Here is a 14,993-nt window from a genome sequence, read left to right as displayed (position 1 = left end):
AGGGAGCATGCTGGTTCAGTCTGGGTGGGTCTGAATTATTTGGATTAATTACCATATAGAGAGATATTGTCCTGAATGAAGAGGAGCTCAGTCCTTCTGAGCTGATATAACCCACCTCCAATCATGTTAACCAATTAGATTTGATTGCTGTGTGATAGACCTCCTACAGTGGGAAGGGCATATGAACTGAGACCCAAGCCCAGGAGGGGTCTTTGGTTTGAGAGAGACACTACAGACCTGCCTTTATTAATATCCTGTTGGCCATATTAATAAAATGATTAATTTACCCAGAAACCATGTCTCTCATATTTTTAATTGTCACAGGTTGCTACTTAAAATAGTCAATCTCCACCATCTTATATTAGGGTCCCAGCAGAACAGGGCTTTACTACATTCTGAATATTCTCTAAGGAATGAGGGTTTTGCTTCTTAATCTTGGGGGGAACTCCCCCTACAACTGCTGAATAAACCCTCTTTTGGATGTTGTTGAGTCATTTTCAGTTGTGCCCTACTATTCACGACACTAGGATTTTTTGGGCAAAGATACTGGAGTATTTGCCATTTTTTCCTCTAGCTCATTTTACAGATGAGGAAATTGAGGCAAACAGAGCAAAGTGACTTGCTGGGGTCACACAGCTAGTAGGTGTCTGAGGCCTTATTTGAATTCTCAGACATGTCTTCCTGACTCCAGGCCAGCACTGTGCACTAGCTGCCACCTCGCTGCCCCCTGAACATCACCTCTGTCCTTTAAGGGTTGACTAGTAGCTTTAGAAATTGTATTTCTGCCCCTGACTAAGGTTCACTGGGTAGCTGGAGAAGGACATGAAAGACCACTCCAGTATCTCTGCCAAGAAAACCCCAAATAGGGTCACGGAGAGTCAGATATAACTGAAACAACTGAATGACAACTAAGGTCAATAAGAATTTAGACATAGGAAGATTTTATAAGCTTTTTTTTTTAATAAGACTAAGATAATTATACTTCAGCTGATCCAAGTAGCTGTGATTTTATCAGTTTAGGCACTCCAACCCCCAGACTTCCATGGTTTAATACATGTTTTCATGAGTTGTTACAGTAAAAATAAAAACTGAACACACAGTGGTCAGTTTTCTGGAGACAAGCCATATCAACTTTAAAATGTTTTTTGGGTTTTTTTTTTTAGTGAGGCAATTGGGGTTAAGTGACTTGCCCAGGGTCACACAGCTAGTAAGTGTTAAGTGTCTGAGGCCAGATTTGAACTCAGGTACTCCTGAATCCAGGGCCAGTGCTTTATCCACTGTGCCACCTAGCCGCCCCCCCATACCCACTTTAGATAGACAAGTGCTCAGGTGACACACAGTGCATTTAACAGTTAGTTCACTTGGTCAGTATTCGAAGCCCTTCCAGCTTGGTAGGATCTGCCAAAGCTTGTGGGCTTGTGGTCTTGAAGGCAAAGAACCCAGGGTATTAGTATGTATTGTCTAGGTATTTACCTCAGCCACCAGATAAAGAAACCACATGTTGAATGGAGAGAACTCTGCCTTAGAAATTAGTAGGAGGCTTAGACTCCCACCTGGAAAATGAGTTAATCTCTGTCTCATTTTACCTTTTGTAAAATGAATATAATTCTTGGCATTTACTTCTTTTTTCAGAAAGGTTCATTCAATAGATAGAGTTAATATACTAGAAAGGTACCTTATGAAAATAGCATTTTCAGCAAGCCTAGCATTTGCCCACCAAGAAATGAGCCTGTTTAATAACAAAGGGGTTCTATTACTTTTATTAATTATTATTATTATTATCTTCATTAAACACTGTTAGACATTCAGGTCAATTAAAAAAACTTAATCTATACTTTACGGAATAAGTGCATCCTACTAACTCTTGTAAATCTTTCACCAAAACAGGTGATTTAGGGGGAATTCTGCCAAAATCTACTATTTATCAGGCACAGCCCTTTCTGGGCTCACCGTCTAGGGACAACTTCCAGTTCCCCATTGCCTGGTGGCACATGTGGGGAGAGATTCAGAACAAAAGGTTGTACAACAAATATAAAAATATCAAAATTCCAATCTGACAAAAGGAGCTAGAGGTGAGTGTCAGCAATGGGTATTCTTCTCAGCTCCACAATCTGGGAGTCTGTCATCGTGCCTCCTTCCTGACTGCCTTGGCCAGACTCATTGTCACTGGCACTGAGGCCGGCACCTGTAAAGATAAAGAACAGTGAAGATAAATGTATTTTTGGTTTTGTTTGTTTGTTTGTTTTTTGGTGAGGCGATTGGGGTTAAGTGACTTGCCCAGGGTCACACAGCTAGTAAGTGTCAAGTGTCTGAGGCTGGATTTGAACTCAGGTCCTCCTGAATCCAGGGCCAGTGCTCTATCCACTGTACCACCTAGCCGTCCCGTGAAGATAAATGTAAAGCAAAAGATTCATAACAAAAAATATTCGAATATGACTTTTACTCTCATTGAATTTGTAAAATAGGAGCTGTACTCAAGAAAGATGACACAAACATTTACACTTCTAGAAACGTGTTAAAATGCTGTACCCATTTTGGGGGTTGGTCTTTATTTGAAAAAAAAAGATTTTCTTCTCAGTGGCCTCTGTTACACTTTACCTTGAAGTCTGCTTTGCTAGTTAAGCCCAAAGCCCTTAGGACAATTTCCTTTTTATCTCTGTATCACTTAAGTGTACCATAAAATTACTCTTGAAAGAATATACCATTCTGATTGGTGAGGCCCTAGCTGAGACCACCATTTCACAAAAGGCATTCACCATCCTCACTTTGCTCTGGCTTGACTCTCCCTTTGGGCGTCCCTCTGTCCCTCTGTAGAAGCAGCTGGCCCTGCTTTTGTCTCCTTTCCCCCTACTTTTCTCCCTACCTCTTTCCATCTCCCCTTTATGTGTTCCCTTCTTTCATTAGAATGTAAGCTCCATGATGGTGGAGACTGTCTTGTTTGCTTGTATTTATATCCCTAATACTTAATACAATGCCTGGCACATAGAAATCACCTAATCAATGGTCTATTTCTCCCATAGCCTCACCTCAAATCTACTCTTTTTTTTGTTTTTGTTTTTTTGGGGGGGGGCAATGGGGGTTAAGTAACTTGCCCAAGGTCACACAGCTAGTAAGTGTCAAGTGTCTGAGGCTGGATTTGAACTCAAGTACTCCTGAATCCAGGGCCGGTGCTTTATCCACTGTGCCACCTAGCTGGTCCTCAAACTTACTCTTGATTTATTTCTCTTCTGTCAGTGGAACTATCCATTTCCCAGTTACCCAAGATTGGAACTTGTCTTCTCTAGCTCATCTACAAGCCCCATAATTCTTTTCATCCAGTCAGTCACAAAGTGCTGCCACCCTTTTCTTCCAAATGTTTCTTCCACCTGCCCTTTCCTTTTCATTCTCACAGACTCCACCCTGGCTTCACCTCTCATCCCCTGCCTCCTGGACTATTAGTCAGTCTCTAAACAAGTCTTCTGACTCTTCCAGCCTAGTCTGAATGACTGCCCTTCTAATCTCCCCCAAACAGCACATCTTTCACATCACTCCTCCACTTAAGACACTCCACTAGCTCCTATTACATATTGGATTGCGTACAAAATCCTCTGCCTGGATTTTTTTTTTTTTTAGTGAGGCAATTGGGGTTAAGTGACTTTCCCAAGGTAACACAGTTAGTAACCAGATTTGAACTCAGGTCCTCCTTACTCCAGGGCCGGTTCTCTATCCACTGTGCCACCTAGCTGACCCTGCTTGGTTTTTAAAATCCACCGTCATCTGGCCTTATTCTACCTATCTAAACTTATTCCCCATTCTTCTAGTCAAGGAGAACTTCTAACTGACCACACCCCTTCTTCCCCACACATATATACAACACACACACACACACACACACACACACACACATCCCTATATAAATAAATTCTTGCCTTTGTGTCTCCACTACCTTGAAGATTTTCTATTTCTACTCTCTCCCGATCTGCTTATTCATGATACTCAGAATTTCAGAGTTAGACTGAACTACAGTGGCCATCCCATGCCTTTCATAATGATTATTCCATGCCTTGCTACAACATACTCAACAAGAAGTCATCCTGCCCTGATCTGTAGACCTCCAATGAGGAGGAACCCGCTACTTCCCAAGTCAGACTATTCCATTTTTGGCTGTCTGTAATTGTTGTGAAGTGTTTCTTTCTTTCTTTTTTTTTTTTATTCCATAAATTAACCCATTTCTTGTTGGACTATGGGCTACAGATATTTGATGGGGATATTTTATTGGTCTTTCAATTCCTTCAGTCTTCTGATGGCAGATTTGACTGTAACTGCAGAGGTGGTATTGTAAGTCCATGCACCACCAGCAACTGTTTTCATACAGGATCCAAAATGCCAGATACCCACAGCCCATCTCTTCATTTTGGTCTTGCCACAGAAGGAGCAGGTATACTTGGCATGCTGGCTAATTTCAACTTTCTTCACTATTTTTCTGAGGGATGCACCATAACGTGTTCCATATTTACCAACAATTCTGACCTTCTTGGTGCGTTTAGCCATGTTTCCAATCGCGGCCCGGAACTTGAAGAGGCGAAGTGTTTCTTTCTTTCTAAGCCTAAATTTGTTTCTCTTTGACTTCCACAGATTATTCTTTATTCTGCCCTTTAGGGCCACACAGAAGAGAAGTCTAATCCCTCTTCTATGGGGTCTTTTCTAAATACTTTAAAGTCAGTCAATAAATATTTATTAAGCACCTACTAAGTGCACCTACTCTGTACAAGGCACTGGGCTAAGGGCGGGGGATACAAGGAAAGGTAAAAGACAGGCCCTGCCCTCAAGGAGCTCATACTTTTATGTAAAACAGCCATCCTGACTTCCAGAAGTCTTCTGTTTATTGGCTAAGCATTCTCATTTCCTTCAACTGATTCAATAGAGCAAGATCTCAGTGACCATTGTGATATTCACTGTGCTGGTTGCTCTCCTCTTGAGCTTATTTAATGTCCTTCCTAAAGTGTGGTAACCACTGGGTCAATGTGGCACATACCTGTAATTCTCGTTACTGAGGAAGCAGAGGGTAATGGATTCCTTCAGCTTAGGAATTCTGAGCTGCATTGGGCTAAGCCAAACAAGGGGTTTGCACTGTCTGGTCTCAATATGGCGTGCCCATGTGGGGGAAGAGGGACACTAAGCTGCTTGTGGAGGGACAAACTAGCTCAAGTTGAAAATATAATAGGACAAAGATTCTGCATTAGTCAGCAGTGGGATTTAGCCTGTGAGTGGCTGTTATACTTTCAGCCAAGAAAACACAAGGAGACCCTGAATGAATGTGGTACCCTGAATTCCTGAGTGGGTCTGACCAGGGCAGAATACTGTAGAACTATAACCTCCTAATTACTTCTTATTTTTGTTTTTGTTTGGTGTTTTTCTGTTTTTGCAGAGCAATGAGGGTTAAGTGACTCGCTCAGGGTCACATAGCTAGTAAGTGTCAAGTGTCACAGGTCGGATTTGAACTCAGGTCTTCCTGAATCCAAGGCTTGTACTTTATCCACTGTGCCACCTAGCTGCCCCACTTAAATGTATTCTTAGAGGAAACTAGTTTTCTTTGTTGTAATATTATTCTTCTGACTTAACAAAAAACCTAGATTCTTTTAAAATGAATTGCTGTATGGCCATTGTCCCTCTTCCATCTTATGGTTCTGAAGTTTATTTTTTGAACCCAAGTATTTATCCCCATTAAATGTTATCTTACTTGATTCCGTCCCCAGTTGTATTCTAGGTTGGAAAATTCTTTTTGAATCTTGACTCTAATTCAGTGTGTTGTGAAGGCCCAGCTCCCTTCTCTTTCCATCCAGAAATCCTTACCCTTAGGGTCATGGAGTTACAAAGTAGTTTGGCATTTAATGATTCTCTTGTTATTTTATGTGTATTAGGGGATAGGAAGGAAATATAATTATATTCAAGTCCCCAGAACATTTCATAGTTACATGAGTTTGAGTAAGTGACTTTATTTCTTGGAATTTGTATCCTTACCTATAAAATGAAGTAAATAATGGGGCCTATCTCACAGGATTGTGATGAAAATATTTTGTAAAAGTGCTATAAACATATGAATTACTTTATTAAATTTATGTCAGAGACTGTGTCTCACCCATCCTGTTATCCCTCCATAGCAGCTAGGTGCTAAGTACTTTGTCATTAATGAATATACTTGAGAAGGGTGGGTGGGCAGGGAGCATGGGCAGGATCAGTGGTTGTAGATTTCCGGCTTGTAGTCATCAAGCTTTTTAAAAATAATAGATGTCCTCAGGTTTCATTTTCCATGTTATTTACAAATTGGGGGAAAAGAAAACAAACAAAAAAAGCCCACCAAAAATTGCATATGGCATGCTGCAAGAAAAGCACCCTGTGCTTGCTTCGGCAGCACATATACTAAAATTGGAACGATACAGAGAAGATTAGCATGGCCCCTGCGCAAGGATGACACGCAAATTCGTGAAGCATTCCATATTTAAAAAAAAAAAAAAGAAAAGCACCCAATCTCACATCGGAGGATTTGTGCTTAAATCCCAACTCTGTCCCTCTCTACTCTCTATCCCTGTGTCCTTGGGCAGGGTGGGGGTAGGAAGACTGAACATATAGTAATTTCTTTTCCGCATCTCTAAAATAAAAGAGTTGAACCAGCTGATCTCTAGGGCCCCTTCTGGCTCTAATTCCCTTGATCCTGGTGGTAGGATTTCTGTCTTATTAAGAAATGATGACCTATCCTGGTGATCTACAGAGTTCACATAAGAGCCCACTGCAAATTAAGAGAAGCCAATATATCCTGTTACCACAAAGTAAAGAGCTCTTGAGGCTGCTCAGATTTCAAAAGTACATCTCTAATCTACTCTTAAGAATAAAAGGAAAAAGATGCCCTGTCCATACTTAAAACATCCTGGTTGGTAAGTATCTTATAGATGAAGAAGTGGAACTTCAAAGAAGTTTAGTAAGTACACAGTTAGTCAGTGTGAGGCAGTAGAGAGAGCAATAAGGACTGGAGTCAGGAAGAACAGAGTTCAAATCCAGCCACTGACACTATCTGTGTGACCCTGAGCAAGTCACTTCTCCTGTTTACCTCAGGTTCCTCATCTGTAAAATGGGGATAATAATAACACCTACTTTCCAGGGTTGTTGTGAGCATCAAATGAGATAATTGTAAAATGCTTAGCACTGTCACATAGTAAACACTATATAAATGTTAGCTATTATTATGTTAACTATTATTAAAGTACTTAGTACAGTGCCTGGCACATCATAAGTATTATATGTTGGCTATAATAATTAGTTATTATTATTATTATCATTATTACAAATGTTGGAGGTAAGATTCATATGTAGTTTGTCCTTGCAACCCTGTCTTTTTTGCCAGTAAGTTTTTAATTGATGTCTTTTGTTTCCTTACATCACCATTGCTTCCCCAGCATGCCTCCCCCTCCCTTCCTATAGAGCCATTTCATATAGCAAATAGTATTTTTTAAAGACAAAAAAAAGAAAAAGAAAAAAGAAGGGGAAAATAATTATAACCAATCAGTACTTTGAAAATATACTGCATTTTTCAACACTTAGACCTTCCACCTTGACAAAGGGGTGAGATGGGAGGATCTTATTTCTCATTCTTTTGAACCATTTTTTGTTCTTTGTAATTTTGCAACATTCAGTTTCTATTTTGTGTGTATGTGTGATTGTTCTTTCCCTGTACACTGTTGTAGTCTTTATGCATGTTTTCTTGAAATAGTTTGCTTCATTCTGCATCAGTTCGTGTAAATCTTCCCTTGGTTCTCTGAATTCATCATTTCTTACTGCACAGTAAAACTCCTGCAGCACAGTTTGCTGAGCCATTCCCCAATCCATGGGCACCTGCTTTTGTTTCTAGTGCTTTGCTATTACAGAAAGGGTTAGCTATCTTTCTACGATATCCCTCATGGGTTCTACGTCCTCTTTCCTCTCCCTGATCGTACACTACTTTCTCTCCTTTGAGGTTCTTGTAATTAGGAAGAGCTGGACTTAGGTAAGGAGACTGTGCCTTTTGTCTGTTCTCCAGGGCTAATTAGAAACATGATGGTGCTTTTCTGCAATGAAACCCCCTTGACAGAAAAATAAAGGATTGCTGTAAGTGAGGAATTACAGCTAGAGGGCCTGGGTGCCACATGGGGACCCACGGAATATTAAAAATAAAAAAGAGGAAGGCTTTTGGAATGTTAGATTCTCTATGGTAGATTTGTAGAAATTCATAGAGAAGAATTAGATGAGGTCAGAGTGTAGAGAGAGGTTGCAATTTGCAGTCTTGGAGGGAGTATCCACATAACTGAGATCACAGACCTGTTTTAGTCACTCAATCAACAAATAGCTTTTAAGTACATACTATGTGCCAGGCACTGTGCTAAGCACTGGGGATGCAAAATAAGGTAAAAAAAAACCCAGTCTCTGTTCTCATGGGGCTCACAGTCTGAGACAATGTTTGGGCACAGACGATGCCCAAACAACCACGTAAAAACAAGCTATACAGAGGATGATTAGCCAGGGAAGGCAGCAGAATTAAGATTTGGGAAAATCTTCTCCAAGAAGCTGGGATTTTAGGTGAGACTTGAAAGAAGCCAGAAGGTGGAGCTGAGGATGGAGAGCATTCCAGGCATGGGTGACAGCCCATGAAAATGTGAGGAGTCAGGAGATGGTCTTGTTCAAGGAATAGCAAGGATGCCAATGTTAAGGAACTCCCTCCACAACCTCTTATGCCAACCCTGTAACCCTATGTCACTGATTTAATGTTCATATTATGCATAGACAGAGGAGGGAGAAAGAGAAGGAGAGGGGAGGAGCAGGGGAAGAGAGAGACAGACAGGAGAAGAAAGAAAGAGAGAAAGAGGGAGGGAGGGAGAGAGAGAGGGAGAGGAAAAGGGAGAGGAAAAGGGAGAAGGAGAGAGGGAGAGAGAGAGAGAGAGAGAGAGAGAGAGAGAGAGAGAGAGAGAGAGAGAGAGAGAGAGAGAGAGAGAGAGAAGCAGTCATAGCAGAGTAGATAGAGAGCTAATCTAGGAGTCAGGAAAACCTGGGTTCAAGAATCATATCTGAAGAAGCATAATACTGGACAAATACCTTTCAGTACTTTGTCCAACTTTATAAGCCAATCTGCTGTAGAACAGGGGATAGACTACTTTGATGGAGGGAGTTTTCTCACTGATACCTATAGGGATCAAAACCAGAGGTTTTATTTCTCTTCCCATTATTCATATATGCACAAATGCATGTACACATACATGTACAGCTATATATTCATTCACATGCATATAAATGTATGTATACATGCATATATCTACACATGTAATGCATTATGTTTATATTATATTGTCATAATTCTTTATATTATAAAGGGTGGGCCAAAAGTCACGATGTTTTAATAACTTTTTGAAAATTAATTTTTCTCTATTTTTCACCATTTAGGAGATTTGATTTTTCACATGTAAATTTATTTCCTATATATACTGTATATGATACTATGGTATGGTAAATTAAAAACAAACAAGGAATTATTAAATATTGAAACCCTTTTGTGATTTTTGGCCCACCCTGCATATATTATAATGTCATAATTCTTGTGTATTGATTTAATTCAGCTGTGTAGGGGACAATGGAAAGAATGATAGTTTTAGAATCAGAAAACCTGGGTTTGAAACTTGCCCTGACATTTACTATTTCTGTGACTTGGGCAAGTCATTTAATATTTCTGAGCTTCTGAGTTTCTTTATTTGTTCAATGGATGAGAAAACTTCTAAGATCCCTTTCCAAAAAAAATTTATGAACCAGCCCCATGTGCTTATTCATAAGCCACCAAGTCTGGGACTTGGGCCCAGTCAGGGGCACAGCTCTTACCCCAAACTCCCTCTGGGTACCACACGGGCCTGCTTCTCCCTATCTCCTCCACTTCATGGTGATTGTGCCATTACTGATCTTACCATGAAAAGAGAGTCATTAAAATCCATTCATTTTCTCCCTGGATTGTTTGGGCACTGGATCTCTTACATGCTCTCTCCATTCACCATGCTCCCTCTTGTATTATACTGCTTATGTGTCTTATCTCCCAAATACTACTTTGGGATAACCCACTTACCTTTTCTGGATTTAGTTTCCTTTTCCATAAAATGAGGAGTTTGAACTGGTTTATCTCTGAGCCCCTTTCCACTATTTTTTTTTCAGAATGGAAGGAAGGTAATAAGTAAATAGAATGCTCTTACAAGTAGGGGACCATGTGGAATTTTGGGGATTCTAAAAATTTCTCTCACCAGTCTTGCCACAGTGCCTGAAATTCCACAGTTAAAGATTCATTCCTTTGCATCTTGGAATCTTTCTGACCTTCAAGAATCTCTTAGTAACATATAAACACCATATGGTAGATGTATCACAATGTAAATATTATATTCACTAACCATTTACCACACCGCCCTCCAACCATGCAGTTATTTGGGAGCAAAATAATATGGTAGTGGGTCACACAGATAAGCTTAGGCAGGGGAGCACCAGGAGAAAAGGGAAGAGGGATGAAAGGGAAGATGGAGGGTTGCCTGAGACTACTTTACCATCTCTCCAATTTTTCCTAGAGCTAGACCTGAGAGTAAAGTATTGAATTAGGCTACATGGTATAGAGACCATATGGGCTTGGGGGTGGAGAGCTATGGCAGTCTATCACAAGTGGCTGAAATACTCTCTCTTTCTGCCCAACTCCTTTCCCTCATCTCTGCCTGTTGAAATCCTATTCATCCTTTAAGACCCAGATCAAACACTACCTTTAAAGGGGCTTTATCTGATGTGAAATGATCTATCCTTTCTCAGAGGTCTCATAGCACTTTATTTGTATCCAGCCTATACACCCACCTTATTCTTTTTTGTATTGTAATGACTTGCACATGTGACTGTCCTTAGCTCTGCTTTTTACTGCTTCATAGACCTTGGGTGAGTCACTTAACTGGGTTTCAGTTTTCTTATCTGTGACATGGACGGGCCAGACTAACTCATCTTCCAGCCTTCTTCCACATCTAAATGTTATGAGTCTATGACTTACTAGAGTATGAACTCCTCAAGCAGAGGGAGCTCAACTTTTCCCCCTCTGTATCCACCATAACCTAGCTAAGTGCTCTGAGGAGAGTAGATGCTTAATACATTTTCTGAATGGAATTGACCTTCTCCCTTAAGTAGTATGCCACAGGAAGTATCAAATTCCCCTGGGATAGTTTTTTCTTGGGAGTTAGAATTTGGACACAAGAAAATGTAAAATAACATCACAGAAATGGAAAACCATAGACATCATTTAGCTTTTCTTTTATAGTTGAGAAAAATCATGCAGAGATGCTAAGTGAATTTCACAAAATCAAGTAGCTACTAAGTGGTAACCTAGACTCCCTTCCTTTCTTTCTCTCTGTCTCTTTTCCCTTTCTCCCACCCTTCCTCCTTTCCTTCTTGTTTCTTTCTTTCTTTTTCTTTCTTTCTTCCTTCCTTCCTTCCTTCCTTCCTTCCTTCCTTCCTTCCTTCCTTCCTTCCTTCCTTCCTTCCTTCCTTCCTTCCTTCCTTCCTTCCTTCCTTCCTTCCTTCCTTCCTTCCTTCCTCCCTCTTTCCTTTCAGAGACTGAGAGGTAGTATAGTACAGCTAGTCTCAGAGTCAGGAAGACCTGAATTCAAGTCTAGTTTCTGAAACATACTGGCTGTGTGACTTGGGGCAAATCCCTTAACCTCATAGTGCCCCTAGACAACTCTCTAGGACTAAGAAGAAACCAGAGAAATTGCCAGTCTGCATTTTGATAGAGGGGCTTTTCTCACCAAGAGTGTTTTACACTGATAACATCATAAATCCAATCCCTGAACCACCCTTTTTATTTGTGACTTGTGAAATTAGTCTACTGTTTAATAACCATACTTCATATACACAGCAGGTCTGTAGACTGTGTGATTCACATCTGAATGTGGCTACTTTGTGTCTCTTTCCCCATAATAGTAACATACATTGAAAGCATGCAGAACGTAATGTCTTATGCACATTACCTCATTTGAATGTCACGCCTCTCTGAAGTAGGAACTATAGGAATTATTATCCCTGTTTTACAGATGAGATAACTGAGCCTGAGAAAAGTACCTGTGGTCACACCCCTAGTAAGTATCAGAGGCTGACTTTAACTCAGGCACTGGAGCCTCCAAGTTCAATACTCTATGCACTAGTCAGGCTTCCTCATTAGCTGACATTCTCCAACTGAGTGCATGGCTTATTTTTCTCCTGGGTCCCTCTGCTAAACTAACACCTACAGTGGTATCACATGATTAGAAAACCTCCAGAAAGGCTGGTGGTCCTCTGGGATGTCTTCTACCTTCTGCCTACCTCTACATGAACTTCTACGAGTCTCAGAGGGCCTAGAATCACGCTGGGGACTTCTGACCCAGGTTAGAAAACCTCTGGGAAGGATCAGCACAGGTCCTGGGAACCTCTCTAACTGTGTCTTAAAGCAGCCGGGCTGGTTCAGGGTCACAGCCTCTGACCTGCCCTTCGTAGCTGTCCTTTGTTTGGGGATAGAACCCTCTGGGGGGCTAGATGCTAGATGAGGTCCTATGGGTCTGCTCCAGTCCTTACGCAGTTAGGGGTCTATACCACAGCCTGTCTAGGGGGTGGGCAGTAAGTACACAAACTGTAGGCACAAACTGTGCATTTTTGTGGGAATCCTCGTGTGTAGATGATCCTTCACAGCCCTGGGCTCGTCCAGTGTCATCCCAAGCCACAGGGGAAGTGCCCGTTTTTCATGTTATAGTATTATGTCCTAATTATAGCAACTCAATGATAGAAACATTTCCTATCCCTTGCCCTGAATTTTAAAGCCTTTATGTTAGAGTCTGTGGGGGTGAATTGCTTATTTCTGTAGTAAACAGACCAAGACCCTTTCAGTGACATCTAGTGGTAAGCAAGTCATTGTAAACGGTGCTGCACTTGAAGAGACTTCATCCTGGTTTCATGTTGAGGACCCAGATTTGATTTTGTTATACAGCAATAATGCATGTTTTATTTCTGTTGCCAAGCCACTGAAAGCACTGTAGTGGCAACACATCCTGTACAATAATCAAATCTACAGTTGTAGACTCCCCACTTCTACCTCCCACTCTCTGGGATTTAGGCTTCAGGAAGATGAGGGCCAGGGACAGCGGTTCCCTCCTTTCCAAAGCTCTTAGCTTCCCAAGATGTCAAAAAGTAAACAAGCTGGGATGGTGGCTGCTCTCCTTGTGGGATGTGGTATTTCGGTGGGTTGGGGAGAGAAGCTTTCTGCTCTCTCTCTGCTTGGGAAAAAAATGAAACAAACAAAAATCTTTACGTTTTAAGAACTTGGGGCATTCATCTAAACACTGAAAAAATTTAGACACATTTCTGGGTTGGAATGGTCCTGCTCAATTATTGGGCAGTGGTGAGGAAGGGAAGGGGAGTATATTGCACTTCTTGGACATGGCCAACAAAGTCATTTCCACTAAAGCCATTATCTCCATTTTCTCTCCCCATCGGGAAGCTGGACCACGCCCCTGAAAACATCCTGAGCTTTGACAGGTCAGCTTTGGCCTTATCTCACTCAGTTTGAGGCCTCCAGGGGACTTCCCAGACATTTCCAATCATGCCAAGTGAGCAATCCCCATCTCCTTTACCCCCTTTCAGACTTTTTGTATGTTTTGTCTTACCCCATTAGAACAGAAACTGCTTGGATGCAGGGATTGTCTCAGTTGCTTCTTTCTGTGTCCTCAGTGCTTAATACTAGCAACATAATAAGAGGTAATACATTCTCTCTCTGTCTGTCTCTGTCTCTGTCTCTGTCTCTGTCTCTCTGTCTCTCTGTCTCTCTGTCTCTGTCTCTCTGTCTCTCTGTCTCTCTGTCTCTCTGTCTCTCTGTCTCTCTGTCTCTCTCTCTCTCTCTCTCTCTCTCTGTCTCTCTCTGTTTCTCTCTTTCATAAGCCCGTGAGTTATTTGTCAAAAAATCAAACATATTCTTTGGGGTTCCCTCTCAGTGGGGGAGGGGCAGTGTCTCAAGTGGGACCAATTACTCATAGTCCTTAAATGCAGAACGGATTAGATTTCTAGCTGAGGAGAAGTGAAGAATATCCAGTCTCTTGACACCCAGACATATCTGTAAGTTTACAGTAGACAGTAGTAGGGAGGTACGGGCCAACACACTTGGCAGTTTAGTTTCAGAACTAGAGATTCAATTAGTCTGATTGGAGCAGGCATTGGAGGACATGGAAACCTGGACCCAGAAAAGGACCTGACACCCTGGGCCAAAAGGCCAAGTTCCCTGGGATGTTGGGGGAAGAGGTGATATTTCTCATTGTGATGAAGTAATGGGACTTAGCAGATACTCAAAGACCCACCTGGAGATTAATCTAAACTGATTGAATCAAGTGAGAGTGATTGGCTGCTGATTGGCCTACTTCAAAGTTAACTAGATTGTAATCACACCTGGCTAGCCCTTAAATGGATTTGGAGGACACCAACCAATCAGCTTGAAGCAGTGTGTAAGGACCGCCTCTGTTCCTGACCTATAAAAAGCTTCCACACTCAGTTTGCTAAGGAGTTCCTGATTAAAGCAGGCTCCTGGAGGAGGACTTCAGGAAGAACCCAACCAGGCTGGAACTCTAGGCTAGGTAGGGCTTTTTTTTTCCCCCCTGAACTCCTTGTGAATACCTCTATGCTTTAATAAATGTTTAATGCCCAAAGACTGGTGCTGAAGCTTCTAATTTAAGGTGACCACAATTTAGATTTGAAACATCACATCATCAAGAATGAATTAGCTGGGGCAGCTAGGTGTCACAGTAGATAGAGCACCAGCCGTGGAGTCAGGAGGACCTGAGTTCAAATCTGGTCTCAGACACTTAACACTTACTAGCTGTGTGACCCTGGGCAAGTCACTTAACCCCAGTTGCCTCACCAAAAACAACAATAACAATAACAACAACAACAGAATGAATTAGCTGAAAGACCTG

General features: G+C 41.4%; 2 protein-coding genes and 1 non-coding gene across 3 annotated transcripts in view; 1 reads left to right on the top strand and 2 right to left on the bottom strand.

Annotated features, from left to right (window-relative positions):
• Positions 1-1,754: 1,754 nt before the first annotated feature.
• The window catches only part of ADGRV1 (adhesion G protein-coupled receptor V1), a 786,537-nt gene continuing 773,298 nt past the window's right edge, over positions 1,755-14,993 (bottom strand). Inside the window, 1 exon segment of the mRNA XM_043996987.1 lies at positions 1,755-2,185. Within this exon segment, the coding sequence (XP_043852922.1) occupies positions 2,067-2,185 (119 nt within the window). The 3' untranslated portion in view covers positions 1,755-2,066.
• LOC122737024 (60S ribosomal protein L37a-like) lies at positions 4,252-4,530 on the bottom strand. Its single transcript, XM_043979434.1, has one exon. It carries the CDS (start codon positions 4,528-4,530, stop codon positions 4,252-4,254), a length of 279 nt encoding a protein of 92 aa, XP_043835369.1.
• On the top strand, positions 6,376-6,482 carry LOC122737451. The gene has a single exon (XR_006354285.1). It is a non-coding gene; the product is annotated as a U6 spliceosomal RNA (small nuclear RNA).

The sequence above is a fragment of the Dromiciops gliroides genome, chromosome 1 (assembly GCF_019393635.1).
Source record: "Dromiciops gliroides isolate mDroGli1 chromosome 1, mDroGli1.pri, whole genome shotgun sequence".
NCBI lineage: Eukaryota > Metazoa > Chordata > Mammalia > Microbiotheria > Microbiotheriidae > Dromiciops > Dromiciops gliroides.
The sequence above is the reverse complement of the archived record's forward strand: the minus strand, read 5'-3'. Positions and strand labels throughout refer to the sequence as shown.